A 23,413-nucleotide genomic window follows, 5' to 3' on the forward strand; every position below is an offset into this window, starting at 1 on the left:
GTAGGTTGCATTGATACGTAATGGGCATTAAGCATGATTAAGTTGCGAAAGGCCCCAAGAAAGGCACAGGTGGATTTCAAGCAGGGACCTGGAACCAGGTTGGTCACCCATGGATACAAGTTTGTTTTATTTGAAAGTATCAGATGAAGGCCTTGACAACATCTACTGAGAACCCCTTTTCAAAGGGACAGATGATTCCAAATGGCCTTTTAGTAACAGCTGCTGGCTTCTATTTGTCTGATCTATAAAACTCTGGCAAATGCACTTGGTTTTGTCTCCCAGTGCACACACCATCTCATGTCCTTTGTGGAAGAGGGCAGCAGGTGAACAAACAGCAAACAAAAGTCACAGCAACCCAGAGAATAGGAGGATTTGGCACTCAGGAAAAAGGACGGAGGGAAAGGAGAAATTAAGAAGGGCAGGGAAATGGCCATGGCCTAAACATGAGATACAAAATGAAAAGGAAACCGGGATAGTTCTGTTTGAGTCCTGGGGACAATTTACCTGGAGCTGAAATGTAACTGTGATTAATCTCAGCATACAATATTTAAAGTTATATTAAGTTCCTTTTGATTCTGAGTATTATTTTCGAATCATGCCAACTTCACATTTTCTTTCCAAAAACCCTGCATAGACTTTAAGTGCTGTTCTGTAGATGACCTAGGAATGGCTCAGGTGTCTCTTCTTTCACTTTGACTCACCGCTGCTTTGGCAGGATTACTCCTTACTGCCACTCCTCAGACTCCGGCCCTGTGCTCCAGACAGACAGATGAATACGAGTCTGTATCAAAGAAAAGGGAGCCGCGGCTCCGTCCACGTGATTTCTCCTCCGTACATTTCGAGATACTTTCCTGAGTCTTTCTTGCTCAGCCCCAAACCTCCGTAGATGTCAGGCACGGAGCTGTCCTGCCTGGCTGTGATTCTAACCACTCTAGCAGGAACGGAATAACCAGTGTGCGTCTTGCTGGTTTTCCAGACTTGAAACAATGAAATTGCAGATGACTGGAATTACACAAATTCCTCTGTGCATCTTCAGTGATTTTGCTACCTTGTTCTTTAGAGCTGCCACTCAGCTAGTTACCCAGCAGGGGCTGGCAGCTGAAACATGACCAGGAAATGCACCTGCAGTTCCTTGGTGAGGAGGCGGGCTGCCCGGGAAGGCACACCACCTTCCTTGCAGAAACCCTCTGACGGCATTCTTTCGAGGTCTAGCCTCATGTTCTGACTTAATGACACTTTCTGGGCCAGGGCTGAACACAGAGACAAGACAAGCGTGCCACGAGCCCCTGGTTTCCAGCATTAGACATTTGCTCTCCACTCCTTGCAGACCCACGGCAAGGCCAGAGTGTGTTTCCGGAGAACTCTGAAATTCCAGCACACTGCTGTCCAAACGGCACATCGCTATTCCCCACCGCTCACAGAGGCAGAACTCTGTAAACCAAGAGAAGACAGAGAGACCTGCAGGGAGACAAGCGGAACGACTGCAGGGGTAAAGGAAGCTTCTAGAAAAACGCACATAGGCCACAAAGAAGGGAGGGAAATATCCCAAAGCCACATAAAAAAAGGAACTCAAATGGAGACTTACAAAGAGTAATAAGCAACGAGAAGCACTAGTAGAAGTAGTTTTACCCCTTAAAATAGTTTTCCTTATCCGACTCTGAGAATAAATTCATGCCTAAATAAAATTACACAGCACAATGTAGCTGGAGAGTAAATTTCCATTTGCTTGCATTTCATAACAACTCAAAACATTTGCGTTGTCTGCATCCCATTTTTTCTCATTTTCTAAAAATGTGGAGTGTGTCTTCCAGTTCTTCTATTACAGTTATCTGTATTTATCATGGGAAAACAGAGAGACATTGCCAGGCAAGGCCCAGTATACAAACCTAAATTAGTTTCCAAAGAAATGTCAGCAAGTAAATAACTAAGAAGACAAGATATTTTAATAACAATAAATTAAATCACACATTCATGTTCCATTCCTATTGTTTTTTCAATGAACCTTTTAAAATTTCATCATTGCCTCAGGCTTTGATGAAAAGAAGACTAAGATGAGGCAAAATTTCAGTGAACCATGTTTAAGAGTTCCTGAGATTCAGATGCCTGACTAAGCCTGTGAACTCACCACCACAGCCGGTGTCCCTCTCTGCAAAGTGTGAGTTTCTCCTGAGAAGCAGCTACCCACACAGACGCCACAGTGCCAGACTCTTGTGGCCAGGTATGAAGGTGACCCCACGCTGGGTGTCAGTCTTTGCACCGACGGATGACCGAGGTGTATGCGATATGGATGTCTCATCACCTCTCCCTCCCTGACAGCTGTATCGTCGGGGGGCAGCCCACATGGGGGAAGAATCTGGGTCACAGAATCAACGCTTGGAAGAAAGCCCGCCCACCAGCCAAGAGCACCGACTGAGCGCTGTGCTGTGACTTTGAAATTAAACTCGTGATGCTTTAAAGCCTTCACAGATTTGTGGTTTGTTTGTTGAAACAGCTGGCAGACCCCTAACTGATAAAACAATGGCGGACCTCATTATATCAAGACGGCTTTTTGTAGCTCTCGGTGAGTTTACAGAAGACTTGCCGTGGGTCTTCATTAAATTTTATTTTATGCTACGTTATTTGTTTTCTAAGGATAGTATATGATAGCAAATTCCTCCAAATAGTCTCCCAAATGACAAAATCAAATAAAAAATTTACATCTGCAAAAGCTAACATAGCAAAACATGATTCCATCTTCCCAGACACAGAACCCACTGTTCGCAGATTTGGAGCAGAAGCTCGCCCGCATGCCTGACGGCTGCCACCCGTGAAACAAAGCCCCCAGACTGGACCAAGGACACAGCATAAGCCAATGTGAGGCGGAACCGGGGCACACTGAGCCTGAGAACGTGCAATTGGGAGCAAACACAGCCGCTTGGGCTCCATAATGGGGAATTAGCATCTAATAACCTCAAGTCATAAATACATCTGAGGAGCAACTGATCGTGCGTCTCCTGAACCCAGCCACCACTCACACCAGTGTGGGGTCTCTGACCAGCGCATCGTAAGAAATGGAGCCGGTCAGCACAGCCTTCAGCCACAACCCTGGGCCTCTACTTCTCCCACTGAAAAGTGACCCAATGTTGCTGACAGCAGCACTGGTCTAACTATCAGTGATTATTGTGCTTCCGGAGCTCCAACTGGGTGTTCCGGGATTGAAATAGAAGGTGGACAAGTCAGAGGAACGCAGATCCTCTGAGTCCCTTCAAGCAGAGCAGACCCTTTAGCTTATTTCATGTATTGATATTCTGCCACTCAACTGGGGAGTCTGGGGCTTTTGAAGAGCTCTACACCACTGTTCTAGATACTACAAATCAAAGTGTGCTGTTAAATCATATTTTTAGACCTCAGGTTGACTTCCTACAGCCTAAACAATGACTTAGTCTAAAGGGGTATGCGGAAAAAACAGATGAACCAAATAAAACAAAAGCTTTTGGAAAGTCAAGCCAATTAGTGGTCGCCAGCAGGGAAGAGGAAGTGAAAAGTGGGACAGAAGAGACCGCAGAGTGGAGGGCAGAACTGGCCTTTAGGCATGAACATCATGTAGCATCTATCCACGCTGATTAATAAGGATGCGCAGTTTAAACTTATAGAATGCCATGTAGCCATGTTACTTCAACAAAAACTAGGAATCTTATTAAACACGTTCATGCAAAAAAAAAAAAAGTGTTTACTCCAACTGACCTTTTATAAGGTGTCCATGTAAGAATGATATTTGACCCCATAAAGCTTAAACTAAATTTTCACCACAAAGCTCCCTATTTATACACCTATGGGAACTGAAGGGAAAGTTTTTCGTAGGGAAAATACAGAATTGATAGGGAAGGTAACCCTGTGCCAGCTTTAGGCAGGCTGCAAATCCACACAGAAGCGCAGAGAATGGGACACTGAGTCTCCAGAAAGCAACAGAGACCAGGATGTGAACTTGACAGCTTCCTCCTGTGTGCTAAACATCATGATTCTATTCTATACCAGCAATCGACTTAAATTATTACAATGCCGAAGTGTCAGGTCAGCTGAAAAACAAAACTGATCAGTCCAGAGATATGGAAAGCAAAAATGGCCTGTCCACTGCTCTTGACTCCAGATTCATGCCTGTGGGTTAGGCCTTCTGCAGGGCCACATTCATGGACCCTGTTATCACAGACAGGCTGTCTTCATGAGTCATAAAATGCTATGCGTTTAGCTTTGATCAAAACTTCACTGTACACAGATCTTAAAAGTCAGCTGAACTTTTGGAGGGCATTTGTAGTAACGCCAGTAAACAGGGATTTGCATCAGAGTCCTCGACAGAGTGCATTCACTCCACCGCTGTTTACTAAGTATCTTCTGTATGTGGGACATGTTACTAGCAAAGGACTAAGAGCATCAACTGTAGCAGAATATTCATTTTCCTACAGAACCTACAATCCAAACAGGGTCAGACATGGAAGACCCACTCGCAGGACACTGCTCTTCACACCCAGAGACTCCCTCCTTCTTGTCAGATTCAGATCACAAGTCAGCCCCTCAGGGAAACCTTCCCTCTACTTTTTCAGTCGGTCCCCATCCTAGAACTCCCACCCCCTATTATTTTATGCCAATTTTTATAAGGTAGATGGTATGTATATTCTCTGGTGTATTCCGCCATGATTTGACACCTGTATATACTATTAAATGACCATCACAATGAGTGTAGTTACCACCCTTCACCCCACAGTCACATACAGGTTGTGATGAGAACTTTTAAGATCTACTCTCGTCACAATCGTCACATACACAACACGGTGTAATTAGCCACAGTCACTGTGCTGCATGTGGCATCCCCAGACCAGTTTGTTTTACAACTAGAAGTTCACAGGCTTTGCGCCCCTGCTCCCCTCCCCCACCTCCCAGTCCTCACCCCATCTTTGTACCCCTGAGCTTGCTTTGAGTGCCTGTGGGGTGGGCACTGTGGATTTCTGCTCTTTCAGTTTCCACATGTAAGTAAGATCATATGATATTTGTTTTTGTCTTTGACTTACTTCACTTACCCTAATGTGAAAATAATGCCATTTGCAATATACGGGAAAACAAAAGAAAATGCCTCCTAACTCCTGAACAGTCTTTTCAAATGTACTTATTTATGAATCCATTCTCACCAAATTCTACAAAGAAATGAAGGCGATTCCCTGAGCACTATAATGTGCCCCCAAAGGATTTCCCTGAGTCCGGAAGGCCACACTTTTGCAAGCAGCTGTCAGTACCATCAAGAATGGCGCTGCTCTTCCCACAGCTGGGGCCACCTGTGGGGAGAGCCCCCACCCTCTCTGACCTCCCTTATATTTTTGCTTTTGATTTAAAAAAAAAAAAAATTATGGCCCTCCCTGGTGGTGCAGCGGGTTAAAGCACAGCACTGAGAGGCTAAAGCCACTTCAGCATGAGTTCGATCCCCGCCTGCCCCGGAGGTGACCACATGGCGTGGCAGACCTCTCCTGACCTGCCTGCTGCTCTCCTCAGCAGTGTACTTCATCGATCTGCCTGTTCTGTTCCCCGTTCTGTCTCTGGTGAACCCTCTCACCCTCCGCATCTCTGGCCTGTACCCCAGTTCTGTATGCACAAATAAATAAATCTTTAAAAAAAAAATTAAAGCCAAATTTAAATTCCTTCACCCAATAGAGTCATTTGGATGGTTATTCTTATACTACGTTCAAAGTCAGGAGCTACAGTGGTAGGGACCTCTCAAAAGCAGACTTCTAAAAAGAAATAAGTGGAAGTCGTGAAGAGGGAATGAAAAAGAGGAAAGTTAGGAGGTAATCTTAACAAAGATGTGCATTCCACCAAATTCTCCTGTGAATGCTAACAGATCCAGTCTTGGAGAACACCTGGTTTATGACCAGGTAACACAGCCCACTGCCAACATCACTTAATGGAAAGCAGAAGAGCCGCGGAAGTGCATCTCACATTTAATAGCAAAAGCAGACGCCCCTCAGGAGAAGCCACCCACTTAACCAGGACACAGGCGGGTGAGCAAGAGCTGGCGGGGGAGGCGGGGAGCAGGAGCAAGAGGGTGGACACCAGGACTCCGCCTGTCGGGCAAACGGCCAGTGGAAACCGGAAGCTGCCAGTGGAAACCGGAAGCTGCCAGTGGAAACCTACCCTGGGCGGAAGTGATGTCACTGAGGAAAGGAAGACGCGTTTCAAAGTAACACAGCAACCAGCTCACCCTTTGTGGAGATACTGAGCTTCTGGGCAGACTACTGGTTTCCAAAGCGTAACACAAGTATGTTTCACACTTTGATTCCTGAGTTTAGCACATCCTCCCATGAGTAAGCAGAGGTCAGTGAGGATTCAGTCTAACACTGTCATTTTGCCTTTGGTAAGAAAAATAGCAAAGGTGCTGAAGGTGCAAAAAATTGTGGGTTCCCAACAAATGCTGAACCCACAGATGAGCAGGGTGTCAGAGGGCGACAAGTATCTTACAATTTATGAAGTGTGCTACTTGGAAACTGGCTTATTGTAAAGTTTATAATCTCTGTGATGATAGATTTTCTAGGACTACAAATCCAGCTAGTTAGATACAAATATAATAATTAAATCCACCTATGCCTAGTTCCTTATACAACAGCTACAGCAATTATAAAGATCATAAAGAAGTATTTTGGCATTTGGTATTTTGTTACAAATAATCTGGAAAATTATTATAAACGGCGCTCTATTAGTAGTGTGTAGTGAGTTAAAAGTCCAAAAGGGAAGCATTAGATTAATATCATCAGCTAGTACTTTGTAGGTTACTTCATGCTTTTCAACTCTGAAAGAAGAAAAAGAAGAAACCAGCTAATAATTAACCATAACACAGGGAGAAAGAGATTCTGGACTATCAAAGATTGAGTCATACTTGTAGAATACAGCTTTTTATAGTTCAGAGTCTGTTATGAAATCATAGTGCCAAGATCATTTGAAAAGCTCTGAGCTTTAAAATTTCAAAGCCTTCTCTAGGGTCTCTTCCCATACATGAAAAGCCAAGAGCAGAAATTGCCTCCACACAAACAGAAGTGATGCTCCGTGCTGATTTATTCAGAGAAAATGAGGAAGGTTAGAGACCCTCTTTCTCACCAGATAAAAAGAGAATCACAATTTTTTTAATTATAAAAGTTATAGTCATTGGCTGGCATATAAATAGAAAAGAGGTAAAGCTCAATAAAATACCTTGAAATACAATTTAGTGTACAACAAAACCTTAACATAGTAGGATAACAAGTAGCGTAGTTTATTATGGCAGCAAGTATGATAAACCAAGTAAATATCTGTGACTATTCAATAAACGCTGGGATAGCAGGCAATTTTGAGGAAAATTAAATGAGCACATTTTATCACACTACAAAAAAATGCATTCCATAAGTTAAAAAAATTAATATAAATAGAAATCAGGAGAAAGCAGAAAATATGAGTGAAATTCAGATGAGCTAGGCATGCACAAAGATTTACAATATGCAGAAACAAGAATGGTTATTATATTAAAATGTGCTTAAATTTTAAATACTTAGTACTATACTAAAATGCAAAGTTCCAAAGTTAAAATAAAAAGAAAATTTAGTTGTGCGAAAAACTGATGACATTTTTGCAAACACTAAGTAAAGAATAAGGGCTCAGTGTCAACAAAGAATTCCGTTGAGTCAGCAATATCCACATGACAAAATAACATCACATAGATAGCTCATAAGAAGTAAATATTAAGCGTTATGCGCGATTTAAAAATGCAATTTAAAGTAATGAGATGTAATTTCTCTCTGTAGTTAAAAATGATTTTTGTCCAGAATGATACTCCGTGCTGAAAAGTATTCTTCACCCTAGCTATTCCGGAGCATTGATACACACACTGCCGAAAGCAACTTGGTAGTACAAAAAAAGACTTCTTACAACCTGCCTGCCTTTGACCTAGGAATTCACTTCTATATTCAAATAATTGGTATGCACAAAAATTATCCTACCAAATGCACCCTAGACAAGCATTATTTCAGTAAGAAAAGATGAGATATTTTTAATGTCTAACAGCAATGGGAGTAACGTCGGGTATTTACCCGATGAAGGATGAGACCTCCCTTAAAAATGGTGCTGGCAAAGGCTGTAACGACCCAGGGAATCTAACAAAGTGACAGCAAGGGGAGAAAGGCCTGGAAGAACAGAAACGCCAGAGCGGGGCTTCATGTCCAGCCCAGTGGGAGGATCCAGCTGTGGCCAGACAGCAGGGGGACCCCAGGAGACCCCGCCTCCCAGGCTGCACACCACAAGGTCATAAAGAAGCTAGTGGGGCTTTCAGCTCACAGGCACCCACACATGTGCCCGGGCACACGTACACTTAGAGAGGTCAAAGCAAAGTGTCTAAATAGGCGCAGTGAGGGCTGCCGTTTGCGATGACGAGAGATTTACAATTTTCTTGTACTCGCCTTTTGGCATCTGAATATTGGACCATCTATTATCACTTACTATAAAAGGAAAAGGCTTTTACTTATCATTAACATGGAAAGGAAAGGCTACATTTTGTTTCTGAAAACACAATGAGATGGATGAAGTTTCACTTAGATGTTTCCTCTCTGGCTACAGAAGACCGGGAAATGCCCCTCTCACCTGGCTACCTGCATTGTTTAGCACAGCGCTGAGGTGGAGACTTGTCCCAGCCACTGAAAAACAGAATAAACAACAGGTCTCTGTTCCGGAAAATACAAGTTGCTCCTCAGGGTCGACTGTGGCTCTAGGCGCCCTAGTGGCCTGGGGCGGGGAGCCTGGAGGTCAGGGGCTCAGGAGTCTCCCCAGGAGAGCTGCCCTAGAAATGGGAACCAGGGGAGCAGGAGGAACGGGATGGTCTGGAAACAGGAACTCCGCTGGGCCCCACCTGCCTCCTCGGAAACCCCCGGGTTGGGAGAGAAGCGCAGACGGCCCAGGGCACCTTCCTCCTTGGCTGGGTGCAGAATTCTGGCTGGGATTTGACTTCCAGACAAAGCGCGCTGCGGCCGAGAGAAACAACACTGCGGTCAACCGGCAGCCGCCTTCTGGCCACACAGGCTACCTGCCGCACCACCTCCCCTGGGCGGAGGGCTGGGCAGAGCGGGCGGCTGGGCGCATCACCCACCCAGGGCACAGTAATCTCTCTGCCGCCAAGCAGCCACCCCGCAGCATTTTTGGGTGCTGACCTCCTCCTGCCCCTCGCACTCACTGCCTGTGCCACGTCTGACTCCAAACAGTTGATCGTGTCTGCTTTGTCGATTTCTCATTTTGCTTGCCCCAGGCCAGAACACAGGAAGTGAGATTTTGATTTGTTTGACAATATCAATATAGAAAAATTAAATATGGCCCCCCAAAGAGGTCTCAGTACATTTTCAGAAACAGCCTATCTGTATCAATGCTAAAAAAAAAAAAGGCAGCTATTTCTATTTCTATATGATGTTCAAATATTTCAGCAATTCTTAATCATCAAGTTTTTGTTTTCATCTTGTAACCAAATGACCTTCAATAAAAGACCTGAAATAGAGGACTTAATTCATCCCACCAGGGACCTCTTTCATTAGCTGTTTGAATAACAGCTTTAGGAAGTTGAATGCAGGCAAATGTTAATGCTTTTACACAGTTTTAAAAGCAGTTTTGTTCTATTCTCAAATGACATACAGGTCACTCCTAGTGATTACATGCTTCCTCCCCGCTAATTTCAAGGCGAACATCTTGCCCCATCCGTCTCTCTTACTTTTGTATTCAGCAATACCAAATGTTGGCAAGAGACTAGAAGGGGATCGGGATTTTATCTTGTAAATATAGGCAAATTAATCCATCTCTACGGCTTCAATTTCCTCCTCTCTACAATGAAAGCACTGGAAAACTGGATGCTCCCAGACTTTGTGTTCTATTTTCTCAAGGTCAAGGTCATTGTGTTTTAAGTTGTAAGTGAATCAGCATAATAGGTAAGGCTAGACATGCCAATGCGTGAAAAGGTCAATGTGTGGAGAACAGGTAATATGAAAATGGGTACAGCTTTGAAATTTAAAGATTTTGTGATCACATCCTCTCCTGTCTGTCCCTGAGAGAAGGTAGAAAATGGGTACAGAGAGGGCATCATGAAAGGACAACAGAGAGACACTCTGGAGAAGCTGGGCTTGGTGTGTACGTAAGACGAGCAACTGATGTGCAGACCCGGAAATATCTCCACGTGTGAAGTCACCCTGCTCAAGTGTTGGTTTTCAACCCTTGAAATCGTTGAGTGCTAGGCCGCAAACTTAACTTCGTAAACTTTTCCCACATAACACCCTATACTCCTATAAAGAAAGGTGCCTTAGTACTTGATCCCCGCTTTCTCAACGAACCTGCATCGTATTCATTATTGTCAAACTCTGTCTCAGAGAGCTCTGCTACATGCCTATGATTTTAAGAGAGACAGAGACTGTAAGGGAAGAATGAGAAGATGGCACAGTAGTAAATAGTTAATCGGGAAACCGTCTAACTGTTCAATGCTATGAACTTATCTCCTTGGAAAACCAATTAGAAATACAGAATATTTTTTAACAACCACCTCCAGTGTCAGAAATTGAAAATGCCTAACTCTGAGACTGAGATCACTGCTACCTCCTATAGCAATACATTTCGAGCAAGAGTGTACTTGCCTTTGTCCTAATGAGTTTCAAAGCCAACACTTAAGCTGTGAGAAGAAAGGAGAGGGTACGGCGGATTCACAAATCCCCATTGGTCACCACTGAGCTAATGACATGACACTTGACAACAGCAGTAAAAAAGCAAGTGAGGTTACCTTCAAATGAGTGTTCACTAAGAACATGGAATTGTCAGACGTATCGGCTCAGAATTTCTAATTCTCACAAAGCTTCTGCAAAATGAGCACTTAAGGTGATTCCAGAGCTTGACCGTCACCCCAGATCCTTAGATATAGTCACAAATGTCCCATGTGGTAGGCTGTCAACGTGGCCTCATTTTCTGCATGGATCATTCAGACTTCCTAGCATCTTCCAAAGGAACTCAAAACAATTTAGTCCTGTCCAATCTCCCCATCACTATGGGCTCTAGAAACTGCTCACAGAATCCCTTTCTCTGTATCTGTGTTCTTGACACTCCCTCTTCTGTGATACGTATCTTCTAAATTTCCACCCTTTGCCTTGCTTCCAAAACAACACATCCTATACGCTAAATGGGTGTGTCACCTACAAGGGCACGGGACATACTGGAGTTGAAAGGAAACTCAAAATTTGCTACTCTACCGCTCCCTTTCTGCAGGTGAGAAATCAGACTCAGAGAGGAAGGGGAAGCCAACGTCACAAAATTAAGTCTTTCTAGAGCTGCAAGGAGAACCTTGGTCACCTGACCCAAGTTCACAGATCCTTCTGCAACACCCCTGAGCGACTCACTGTGCCTGCAAGTGGCACCTGCTCTCCAAACACTGGTGCTGCCTGGCTCCTCCTCCCAACTCACAGAACCCAGGGCAGTCAGTGTTGGGAAGTCAGATCTTTAACACATCTTCACAGAAACATCTCCAGCACAGGGTTTTGATTTAAACTTACAATCAAACATCTCCAGCACAGGGTTTTGATTTAAACTTACAATCAAACTTTCCTCTATCCAAGTGCCATGCAGCGTGATCCCCAAGTAACCCAGCCATTATGGGTGGACTTTACTTCCCCACAGTGGCCCCTAGATATTCACTAACCAAAAAGTGGAACAATGTCTCTATTGAAGTAGACGCAATCTTTAGCAATCTGACTCGCATTTTTCCAACCTGAAATCAGATGAATGTCGCTAGTCAATCACCTCTTCAGTCTCCAATTTGGAGTTGGAGCATCCCACTGCTTAGCCAAATGCCTTTGTTTCAAGACTATTTAGTATCAATTTTATTTGAAAATTCTCTTCTCACTTAGTTGACTCTCCTTAGCGCGTCCATCGGCATGGACAGTAAAACAAGCATCTTTTCGATCTACTGAAGACAGTATGTGAACCCTGAGCTGACTCATTCTGTTTCTTAGGCAACTTAATCCATGGAAATAATATATGTATCATTAAAAATAATCTGAAGTGGGCCCTCCATGGTGACGCAGTGGGTTAAAGCGCAGCACTGAGAAGCTAATACCACTTCTACATGAGTTCGATCCCCGCCTGCCCCGGAGGTGACCACATGGCACAGCAGAACTCTCCTGACCCGCCCGCTGCTCGCCTCAGCAGTGTACTTCGTCGATCTGCCTGTTCTGCTCCCCACTCTGTCTCTGGTGAAGCCTCTCACTGCCCCTGCACCTATGGCCTGTGCCCCAGTTCTGCATGCATTAATAAATATTAAATTAAAATAAAAAAATAAATATAAATAAATAATCTGAAGTACTACTATGTAATCCAGCCATCACTCAGATAATAAATACTGTTTGTTTATATTTTAATACAGAAATCATAAAAAACTATTTAGAAGTGAACTAATGCTTGTGCTGTATTTTGTATCAACTCAACAGCTCCTTTTCTGAAAACAAAAATGACATTTTAAATACCTGACAGTAGCCACTCACGTCCAGACCTTATTTGTTAGATTACATACCGGAGTTTCTTGATAAGAGAACCTAAAAATAGCAGCCACAGTGGAAGTACAAACGATGCATCCGTCAGACCAGCCAGCAGTGTGACTCTGACAGGGGTATGAGAGACAAATGCTTGGTGCACAAGGGGAAAATCTGCCAAGAAATTCATTCCGACTATGATGTGCTTGTGCTGCCACCCGAGGGAGGTGAGAGCCCACGGAACAAAAAGCAGATCTCATCATCTTCTGAACCTTTAACTACTTGTAATTGGGCACTTTGCTGATGATGAGGACACTTTCCAAGTTGATAAACAGGTCATGTGTGTAGAAAAGGCAACCTCCTTTCATAAAACAATTATGTTCATCCTCTAATGCTTTTCAAAGATTGTGAAATAATCTAATCTTTGAAGACTATAGGTGTCGGTGCAGAGAGTTATTTGTATATTACTTGTCAACTCATTAACATTTTTGAATTTCCCACATTTTATGCTCATAATCCCATGAGAACTATCACATAGGAACTGTGGCCCTCCATTGAAAAGTGGAGAATGAAGATACAGAAGCAATGAAGAGGTCTTCCCAAGGTCAAACAACTGGTTCACAGGAAACAGGATTAGAATGTTGATTTCCTGAACCAGTGCTATATTCAAAATAGAATGCAAATATTTTGCAGGTCATCAAAGTGAAGGAAGTCTTTCTTTTTTGGAAAGTCTCGACTTCATTTGCTCGTTTCAGAAGTTTCCACTGGGGATACCATTGTCACTTGGGCCTATGTGAATACAGCAATTGCTCATTCCCTCAGTCGATGGATAAGCTGAGGAAATGTTTGAATAGGATTGAAAAAATGCTATCACCATTATTCCATTTGTGACAAATACAAATATAAAAGTCTGGATGCATCTGCCTCTGCCCAAAATGAATAACAAGCATATTATTTTATTTCTGTGAGAATCTTAAACAACACAGAATCTGAATAAGTGCCACGCAAGATGCCAGATGCTAGATGTTCATGGTCTAAGAAGATTTTTTAATACGTAGCCCAGAAAGTAAAATTTACTTATGAACCATCTTCTGCTCTAGTCATTAACTGTAAAATCCAGGCAAAAGAAGGTAGCTGATGTGCATATATGAGAATATAGATGAGAGGAGCTACTGACATGTGAATTTGAAGGCACAGGACAATCTAATGTCTGACTTAATACTTTTGATTATCAAACGTATTTCCTTTCTGATAGAGGACTCTCATTTTGCACCCTCTGGAGAGTGTCACTTAATTCCTTGTTTTGATTGCACCTATTGCAGTGAAGACATCTAACTTATCCCATGTAAGCCACCCAACCAGTAACAGAACAAAACTTGCAATGGTCATAGCAATTAGCAGGTCGTTAATCAGCAAGTAACATGTATTGACAGCCCATTCAAGGACATTATTCTTAGTGTCTCATTTTATTCTATATAAATTTTTCTGCTTAAAGATACTATAGAGATTTGTGAATCTGGTGAAAAGCTAGATCAGTTGTTCTCCAAGTTCCTCTGATCCTGAAATTCTCTGAGTCTACTCATCATCCCCTGTATGGTCTCCTAGTTTGTGGATGAAAGTAACCGAAACAACGTATAAAATTAAATCAGCCACTATTATGGATCCTAAATATGAGTTTATGATTCTAGACTCAAAATGGAAACTGCAGCACAAATAGAATTTAGAAATGATTTTGAAAAGATTTAAAAACATCGAACTCACTGACCTTCAAATTTTTGTCTCCTAAGGAATAGAAATCCTAAAGTTAAACTAAATGGCTCCACAAAGCACTTGAAGGATTAATGTCTGTCTTCTTTGATTACAGCCTATTAAAATACTATGATATAATCCTGTGACTTCTGCACCACTACTTGACACTTTAGCCTTACTTGAACAAACTGTGCTGGAGCGAAATGTATCTTTTATGCATATGGTATACATCAACCATATTTGGTGAACCTCCATTTCAGTGAGAAATTTTTAGAGCAGATGCAAGTAAGAAAGACCCAGTAAACTTGTTCCTGAACACAGAGCCACCGCTTCTCCAGGACACCTGGCCAAATACTGACCTTTTGTGCGCTCAAGTGGCCCTATAAGAGTGTTATACTCCTAATGGACCAGGTGGAAAATAACAAAAATAATGAACAGCTCTATACCAGAGACATTTTGTGGGGGTGGAGTGGGGAATGGGATCAAAAACGGGTTGGGGGAGGGAAATGCACGGGATTATGGTGATGGCACATGGGTGACTTGATGATGGGAAACCCACGGGGATTACAATTGAGATGGAAAAAAAAATGTACAAAATGATGTAAAAATAAACTTTTATAATAAAAAAAGAGTGTTATACTCCTATTATGTATTCAATAATGTATATTGTTGAATGCATTTCCAAAAGAAATGCCAAAAATAGTTATTTTACTTTAGGTATTATTTCAAAAATTGTAGAAACACTATTGGATGGCAGGACAATTCTAACAATGCCTCATTAATAAAGAGATGTTTCCTATTGCCAAAGAGATCTCTGTAAATCTTAGAAATTTCATTTCTAAGAGATTTGTTCAGCAAATACTGTACAAGTTAATATGGCTGAATAATCCAGAGTTTTCTATATACATTTCTGTCTAGTTAGATATGTTTTTCTAAATATTAACTTATATACCTTAAGTAGATCTATAACTTGAGTATTTATATAATAAACTCTGGAAGTAGTCTAAGAAAGCACATAACATTGCTTTGTAATAAAAAAAATCACAAAATATACTACTTCTGTAACCTATATACAGTCAAAGCATTACATGTTATTTTCTAGCAACTGTTAAGTTAGAAAACATAAAGCATATAAGTAGGACCATTTGTCTCTCATAGAATATTGCATCCTTAAAATGCCAAAATGCAAGATAAAAGACTTCAAAACAATCTCTAATGTTTTTCTCATATAATGTTGCCACAGTACATTTGGGTGAGATTTTTTCATTCTTCTTTCTGTTTTTTTGTTTTAACAAGGTTCATGGTTTTTGTCCGATAAGCCACATGCCTGATAAAACAATGCATTGTTATTAATAAATGCCTTTACTCTGGCTTACTACAAATCAATAAGGAATAAAATTATATGAAGAATTTATGACTGTAATATCCAAAATGGATACAAACGATGTGATTGTTTGAGACCTTACTGTGGATGAGTGAAATCCATCACACGACCAGAAAGGTCTTTGGAGATTTTTTTCCAGACCTGGTTTCTCTTCTTTTAAATTATCATTGGCACAAGGTGTGCCGACTTTCTAGCACCAATTAATATAAACTGGAGCAGGCAAGTATTAATTAAACATGACACTCTGATTATTTAAACCTTCTATTAAAGTTGATTATTCAGAGCATGTTGATAACCTGCTCTTCAGCAATGACGGATGATGTCAAGCTTTGCTGACTTCCACTAAGACTACCATTTCCAACTCTTCAGAACAGAAGGAATAAATGAAGTGCGAAGAACACTGGAACGAGTCTAATAGACAAACCAACTAATCTCAGACCCCCAAGGTCAAAGGAAAGCAATTCATTTCTTGGCTTTCATCAACGCAAGACATGATTTATCCATCTAAGAGTAGGATCACAAACACGATACATCTCAATGATACATTCCTCGTCCTGTGTAACTGTCTGAACAATGACAGATGGTGGGGTCGCCGCCAAAGTAATATCATAAGGCAAATCTCATTATATTTGCAAATAAAAGCACTTGGGTTTAAAAAAAAAGTGCACATTAGTAATCGTTAGGTTGCACATTTCAATGGGGAGGAAAATAACATTTTTTAATTCAGTTCTTTTTTGGGAGTCTATCACCTTCATGGTCTGGATGTTGGCCACTCATGATGCTCAAAGCACTCTTCCTGTTCCCAATAGTCATGAGGGCAGCCAGCTGTCCTACAACAAATAAGTAAGTGCCCAATGCCCACATGTCACCAAAAGTTCAATCATGGTTACTGTATTTTCACATAAAAATGTCGCATAACTATTAAGGGACTATTTTCTCCACAGGTCCAAAACCAGTCTTCAAATAAAAAACATTAGGAGAAAGGACCGGGGAAAACATTTTTGAATTTATAAATGCAATCAAATGAATCCCAAACTTTAGGATGGGCACTTAAGGCTTTAAAGAGTAGATGAGACGCACAGAAAGCAGTCATGAGCTAGCGATTCCGGCGTTGTTAAGCTCCCAGTCCATCTCTCACTTGGTACAGCATTCAGGAACTGGTCTGTGAAGCATGTGATTCCATATTCCGAAATAATTCCCCTTGTAACAATAGGGAAGTGAAAGACTGTCACCGGGAGGAAATCAGTAAGGGGTGATCACCATACTTAAGAAACCTTATTCCACATTCTCTCCTTTCAGTCACATTGTAATTTTCACTGATCTAAATGAATGATCACTTTCTCCATTAGGCCACAATTTTAGGAAGTTTTATTGCCCAGGTGAGGAAGGTAGAGAAAGGTGTTGTGTCTTCAGCTGATGATTCATTTCACCAGCTGCCAGAAAGATGTGTGCAGCACACCTGGAAACATGCACCGTGACTGATTGGGAAACACATTTATCTTGGCATGTCACAAAGGAGATGGAATTGTAATTATTCTCCCTTGTAACGAATGGTATTTTGGAGCGCTGCTGCCTACAAAATAATACAAATTACACATCTGGACAGGGCCCACACAATTTCACCATCTGCTCTCTATATTCAACCATAAATATTTCCCAAAGCACTTGCTGTGTTTAAAAAATAAGACTTCGTTTTTAAAGACCTGGACTGAGCATCAACGTCACCGAGGACTATGGCTGCTAGATCAAAGGATAATTTGCTCACAACTCTGAATTTCCCTGGTTGCTAAACATATAATACAAATGTAAACTTTACTTTCCATAAGGAGATTTTATCAATTTATATTCTGATTTTGAGAAAATTAATTTGTTAGCGGAGTTTTACATAGAAGATTCCATGTAAAACTTGTCTGAGTATCTAGTATGAAAGGACAAAAAGGTATCAACTAAAGCCTCAGCAATTATTCATCAAATTGACCTGGAAAATCTAGAGATTCTTAATAACCTCTCCTGAGGAATAACTTCATTTCAGACCTTAAAATATAGTGTTAAATTAAATGTTTCCTAGGAATATAAAATGGGATTTGCAGAAATCCTGATTTTTGAAAGTGAAAGCATCTCATCCAAAATAATCAGTGGTAAATATTAGTTTAAATTGGCTTTGATAGCTACTTTTAAACTACTATAAAACTCTTCTGTTCTTTAAAATGTTGAGACTATTTTCTCTAAATTAAAAAAATAATTCAATGAAACCTACACACAAGAATAAAAGTGAACAAGATGCATATTCAGTTTCAATACCGTCTTATTTTTAAAATAAAGTCTTATTTTTTAAATAAACTTAAGAGGTTTATTTAAGAGCGGGTGTAGAGAGCAGGCTTCAACATGGTATAAAGTAAGTTTCCTCTTTCTCTTAAAAAAACAATGAAGGAAAAGAATTGCTGGGGAGATTGAAAGTTTGAAAACACTTATTTCAGGAACATTTTACCTAAACCAAGGATATACCAATAGCAACAGTAGTCAAACAATTATGATTAAAACATGACAGTCACTAATCTGAATATTTATCCATAATGACTCATTACCGCAACCCTGTGAGGTCAAAGTATCATTATCCTCATTTTTTGAGATGAAGAAATTTCTAAAGAAGAGAAAAAACAGCCCTGTTCTCAGTATTTTTACAGCCCAAGACATGGACGTGACCAGTGTGTGAAACTAAACCCTTCCATCAGGAGGAGAAAGAAAGCCGAGCATTGCCAGGCCAGGCCACTCCAAAGAAGACATCAGGACCTTGGGCCAGAGCAACAAAGGCATGAAGGTTCAGGGTTATGCTTCATACACACGACAGTGCACGCCAAATAAAAACTATCCAACGCATAATATTAACGAGAACGAGCATCATGTGTGTGCCTCTGATGACCACCTGACAGTCACGTCATGGCCGGAGACACAGACCTGAGGTTGCTACAGTCTCGTAAGTATCAGCTATACCAGATTTCAATAGCTCATGCCTTTAAGATGATGACTTTGATTTTAAAAAGACAGCTGTAAACCACTGCAATCTTTCTCACACAATGGAAATTCGATCAATGTTTTACATAAAATCTAGTAAGACCCATGTTTTCTTGGTGTTTTCACTGATGTGCTATTTTTTCGCAAAAAGACCAAAAAGAAAAATCAAGCTATAATGTTTGTACTCAGTGGGCCCAGATAAACCATTTCCAGGTAGTGCAACAATAGTCAAACTTAGCTCCACTAAGTGTAGGTTCTCGCCCCAATTACAGAGATAACTATACGACAGCACTTGCCAGCAACTCGTCACATAGCCCAGTGACTTCGTACATGTTTAAATGACATATTGGTTTGCATTGCACTTGGTTCAAATGAAACACCATTCTAATCGCAATGGCTGGTTTACATGTTGAAACTCTTACAGTCTTCCCATAAATCTAATGAGCGATCAGTTTGTTACCTCCCAATATACTTGATGCCAGCATTCCTCAGTCTACCGTCATCTGACCTGCCAATCTCAGGTGTTCTCTCTCTGTCTCTCCTGCTCTCTCTCACTTCCCTAGGGATCATCTACTCACGAAGCAACATGTATGTTGACTTACAAATTTCCCTCTATCCTCTCTGACAAACTGGGTGACCAGCCCTTTATGGCCCCACTCAGACCAGGTTACATTTATTTGTTTACACATTTGACTCACTGATTAACCAATAGGGTCTTACGCACAAATCTTATTCACTTTGTACGAACTTTCGAGCAACAACTGAGATGTGGTAGATATTCAATAAAGGTCAGATGAATCAAATGACCATATGATTCTGTTTATATCTTACCTCTTATAATGTCTCTCTTCTGTCTACAGAGTATGTTACTTTCCTATACAGAGTTGAGTGTGAGGCAATGATAAAATTCATTCATTTCAGAAGCATTATATCAATCATCATCAAATCATCAAAAGTAAAAGCAATCATCTTCACTTGGCTCTGAAGAATTACAAGTTCATAATATTCTGCAGTTATTTCAAAGGTCTGTTACTGTTTAATAAATAAATTTTTCTTTTAAATTTGATAGCTATGGAAAATTCACATGGATTATTAGAAATGATCAGCTTGTGGAGTCCACTCTCCATGGAACACCTGTGGCAGCTGAGTGTCCATGAAATATGCATCTATTTCATCCAGAAGATTTTCTAGAATAAAACTTGATTCTTTTCTTTTTTTACATTACCAGATAATTTAGTGTTGAATTAAAATATACAACACTCATCTACATTTAATCTACTATAAAATCAAATACATTGTACCTGCCTATGAGAGATGTGATGATGACAGACATGAAGAAGAAGCAATCGATTCACCCACAATAATTCCTCCTTTGCCTTTACTTTTTCAACAATATAACCTTACATTTGGTTTCTTTTTATTATTTGAGTAAACAAGACTACCTACTTTTCAGGATTATCCACTTCTTCAGTAACAAAGTTGAGATAAAACCTGAAAAGATATAAAGGAATTCCAACAATGAGTACAGTAAGAATATCCACATTTTGCACATTTAAAATCAAATTCAGAATTGTGTTTGTAAACAGCTACATAAAACAAGATGAAAATCTCCGACAAACCAACACTTCCATCAACTGGTTTTCTTTCAATCCGTACGCTCGGAACCCTTTGTTGTTTCTTGACACTTTCTTAGTGGGGACGAGTGCAGACAGCAACGTGCACAAATCTTAGTGTGTCGTTCAATGACGTTGGCCTTACTCAGGCACCGAAGTAGCCAACACCAAGACAAGAGCTCACGCAACAGCCGCAGCCTGGAAGCTTCCCCCTCGGCCCTCGCTGGCCCTTCCCTCCTCTGCCTTGTGAAGACAACCATTATTCTGACTTGTACCACCTTAGTTTACTTTTGCCTGTTTCATCATAATAGGGCGGTATTTGCTTGTTTGACTATTTCAAAATCTTTGGTCTTTGGTGTCTAATGTTTTATTGGGCTGTATATGTATGAATCTCATCCAGCAATTCATTATTTTTCTTGTTGCTTTTTATTGGATGGGGCTTACACTATACATTCTACCATTTATGGATACTTCAGGTTAATTTATACTATTACGAACACAGATACCACAAACAAGCCTGCACACGGCCCAGCCGGGCCCTGCGGTCACTTCTCTGGGCCTGGACTCGGAATATGATCACAGGGTTAGGAGCTGACTGGACGTGTCTGCACTGCCAACTGCTCTCCTGTTTCTGTGTCTCCGCCAGTGTACGTGAAGCTGCTGTGCTCGGTCACAGGCTAAGAGGTGGAAGCCCCGACTCCCTCTTCTCCTGGAGCTAATGTGTCTAAACAGCTGTGGAGCCATGTGGCTCAGTGCTGGAGGCACGCCTGGCCAGGCACAGGGCGCTGTGGGGGAACGAGGTCTCACCCAACCTGGCAGTCCGAGTAGTTTCTGCAGCAGAGGTCTCACCCCAGTTTGGGCTTCAGAAACATTCACACCCAGCCACAAAGTGGCGTGAAGACATTCAGATGGGGTGGAGCACAGGGGTGCTTAGCCCAGGGCTGTCAGAGGCAGGGGCAGTGCCGGGGGCACCCAGGGGCCATCTGTATGCACACTCAAAGTGGGCGGGCAGAGTAAGAGCAGAACTGAAGGCCGAGAGGGCCTCTGGCCTCTGGGGCCCAGATGTTGTTTGTGGAGTCAGGGCCACATCTGTACGGGACATCATGGCCGGACGGGGAGGGTAAGTTAAAGCGACAGATGCACGTGTTGACTGACAAGGACACACAACGGAGATGCGCACAATGTTACATGCAGTGGTCCCTCCATTAAAAAGAAGTTAAACAGGGCAACAGGAGTCTGCCAAATGCACCGCTAAGCTGCGGGGCCTGGATCCCCACAGTACAATGCAGGGGGCAACAGAAATGAAGAATGGGACAGAAGACGGTAACGTCCCGATCTGCGTCCCCCTCCGTGCACCGCTGCCCGGCCTGTCCAGCCAGGCCCCACGGCACAGGACCCGCCGCCATGTTCACTGGGTAACAGCAGCACTGTGTAGGCGTGCAGCTCATCGTGGCACTGAAGTCGGCACTAAAGGACAGAAAATTCGGGACCCTTTCCAGGTCTCTTGCCCGACAGGAAGCCAGCCAGGCACACAGACCCCTCCAGGTTCCACGGGGCTGCAGCGGCGTCCAGAGGCCACCCCTCGCTTTGTGTCTCCACTAAGTCGTCCTTGGCTTTTTCCATCAAAAGGGACCGCCAGAGTCCCTTAAAGCCCCTCGAGTGCTCTCTCGGGCTGCGAGATGGGAGAAGGGGCAGACCAGCCTCGGAGTTCATGGACGAGAAATCTACGGACCCGATCGGAAGACACAAACCTACAGAGGCCTGTCTACCACTTCAGTTTATAGGAAATTTCCTCAATTGAAAAAGCTTTGCAACACACACTTCTGTTCTCGTACTCCATTATTCCTTAGAAGGTAAGATGGCCTTTCTACAGTGTTCAGAAGCACAGTCTATATAGGTAACTGTTAAAACCTCTCAGCCTTTATGCACTCAAGTATCCTTAAAACAAAGGTGAGGGGGGAATCCTGTCTTGTCCTATCTTCATAAAAACCCCAAACAAATTCACAAAGAGGTAGCTATGTTGAAGGCTTAAAACTAAGACAAGTCTGGGCCCTCCCTGGTGGCGCAGCGGGTTACAGCACAGCACTGAGAAGCTAAAGCCACTTCAGCAGAGTTCGATCCCCACCTGGAGGTGACCCACATGGCATGACAGACCTGTCCTGACCAGCCTGCTGCTCCCCTCAGCAGTGAACTTCATCAGTCCGCCTGTTCTGCTCCCCACTCTGTCTCTGGGGAATCCTCTCACCACCCTGCACCTCTGGCCTGTACCCCTGTATCCCAGTTCTATATGCATAAATAAATAAATCTTTAAAAGAAATTAAAAAAAAAAACTAAGACAAATGGAAGGTCCCACCTGCCAACCTGAGGTTTAACTAGTTTCAGCTCTCCCAGAATGAACCTTAAGCCATCAAAGAGGGCCCAGGCCATCCGCCACCCTAACAGGAGACACCTCGAAATACCCACCTGAGCCTTTGCTCAGTCGGGTTCCCCGGAGCCTCCGGCCACATGCTTTGTTCTGCACAGCAGCTCAGAGCCCCACGGCTGGCACCACCTAACCTGAATCCTTTCTTGCGCAAAACAAACTCTTAAACTTTTTACTGTGCCTCCGCCTAGCTTTTTGCAAGTCTCAGGTGCCCAGCACATCAAGAACAATGTTTTCAGTAGAATTGTTTGAATAGTTGAAAGAACCTTAGCAATGAAAGTAATCTGAAAAAGTTAGTGGCTCCCAATACTTCTTTAATGGCTAGAAAATAGGTTGCTAAAAAAAAAAGAGGTTGTAGTTATACCAGGAAAGCAAGCAACCATCAATACTTCTATCTGGAATATACACCCTGAGGGATTTGCTGAGTTTGTTATAAGCCTGAGGCAGTGGGAAGTACAGGAAGAACAGTCCCCTTCCCCGCCAAAAAGAAACAGAAAAGACAGAGAAGGAGAGAAATGCCCAGGTTTCCCATGTTAAAATAGCCAGTTCCTTCCTTACAGTTGCATTAGAGACTGGTCTTTTCTGACACAGTTAAGCCAAGAAAGGAAATATTTGCAAGAACCGAGCACAATGGCAAATATTTGCCCAGAAAGACACAAGGAAAGGGGCTGGGAGGGGTGGGCGGGAGGGGGCCAGTGAGCAGAGT

General features: G+C 42.2%; 1 protein-coding gene across 1 annotated transcript in view; it reads right to left on the reverse strand.

Annotated features, from left to right (window-relative positions):
- The window catches only part of SLC7A11 (solute carrier family 7 (anionic amino acid transporter light chain, xc- system), member 11), a 64,488-nt gene that overhangs the window by 17,259 nt on the left and 23,816 nt on the right, over positions 1–23,413 (reverse strand). Inside the window, exon 6 of the mRNA XM_004685286.2 lies at positions 20,119–20,163. Within this exon, the coding sequence (XP_004685343.1) occupies positions 20,119–20,163 (45 nt within the window). The remainder of the gene's footprint in view (positions 1–20,118; positions 20,164–23,413) is intronic.

This window comes from Condylura cristata, unplaced genomic scaffold (assembly GCF_000260355.1).
Source record: "Condylura cristata isolate star-nosed mole 26May11 unplaced genomic scaffold, ConCri1.0 scaffold00018, whole genome shotgun sequence".
In the NCBI taxonomy this organism is placed as follows: domain Eukaryota; kingdom Metazoa; phylum Chordata; class Mammalia; order Eulipotyphla; family Talpidae; genus Condylura; species Condylura cristata.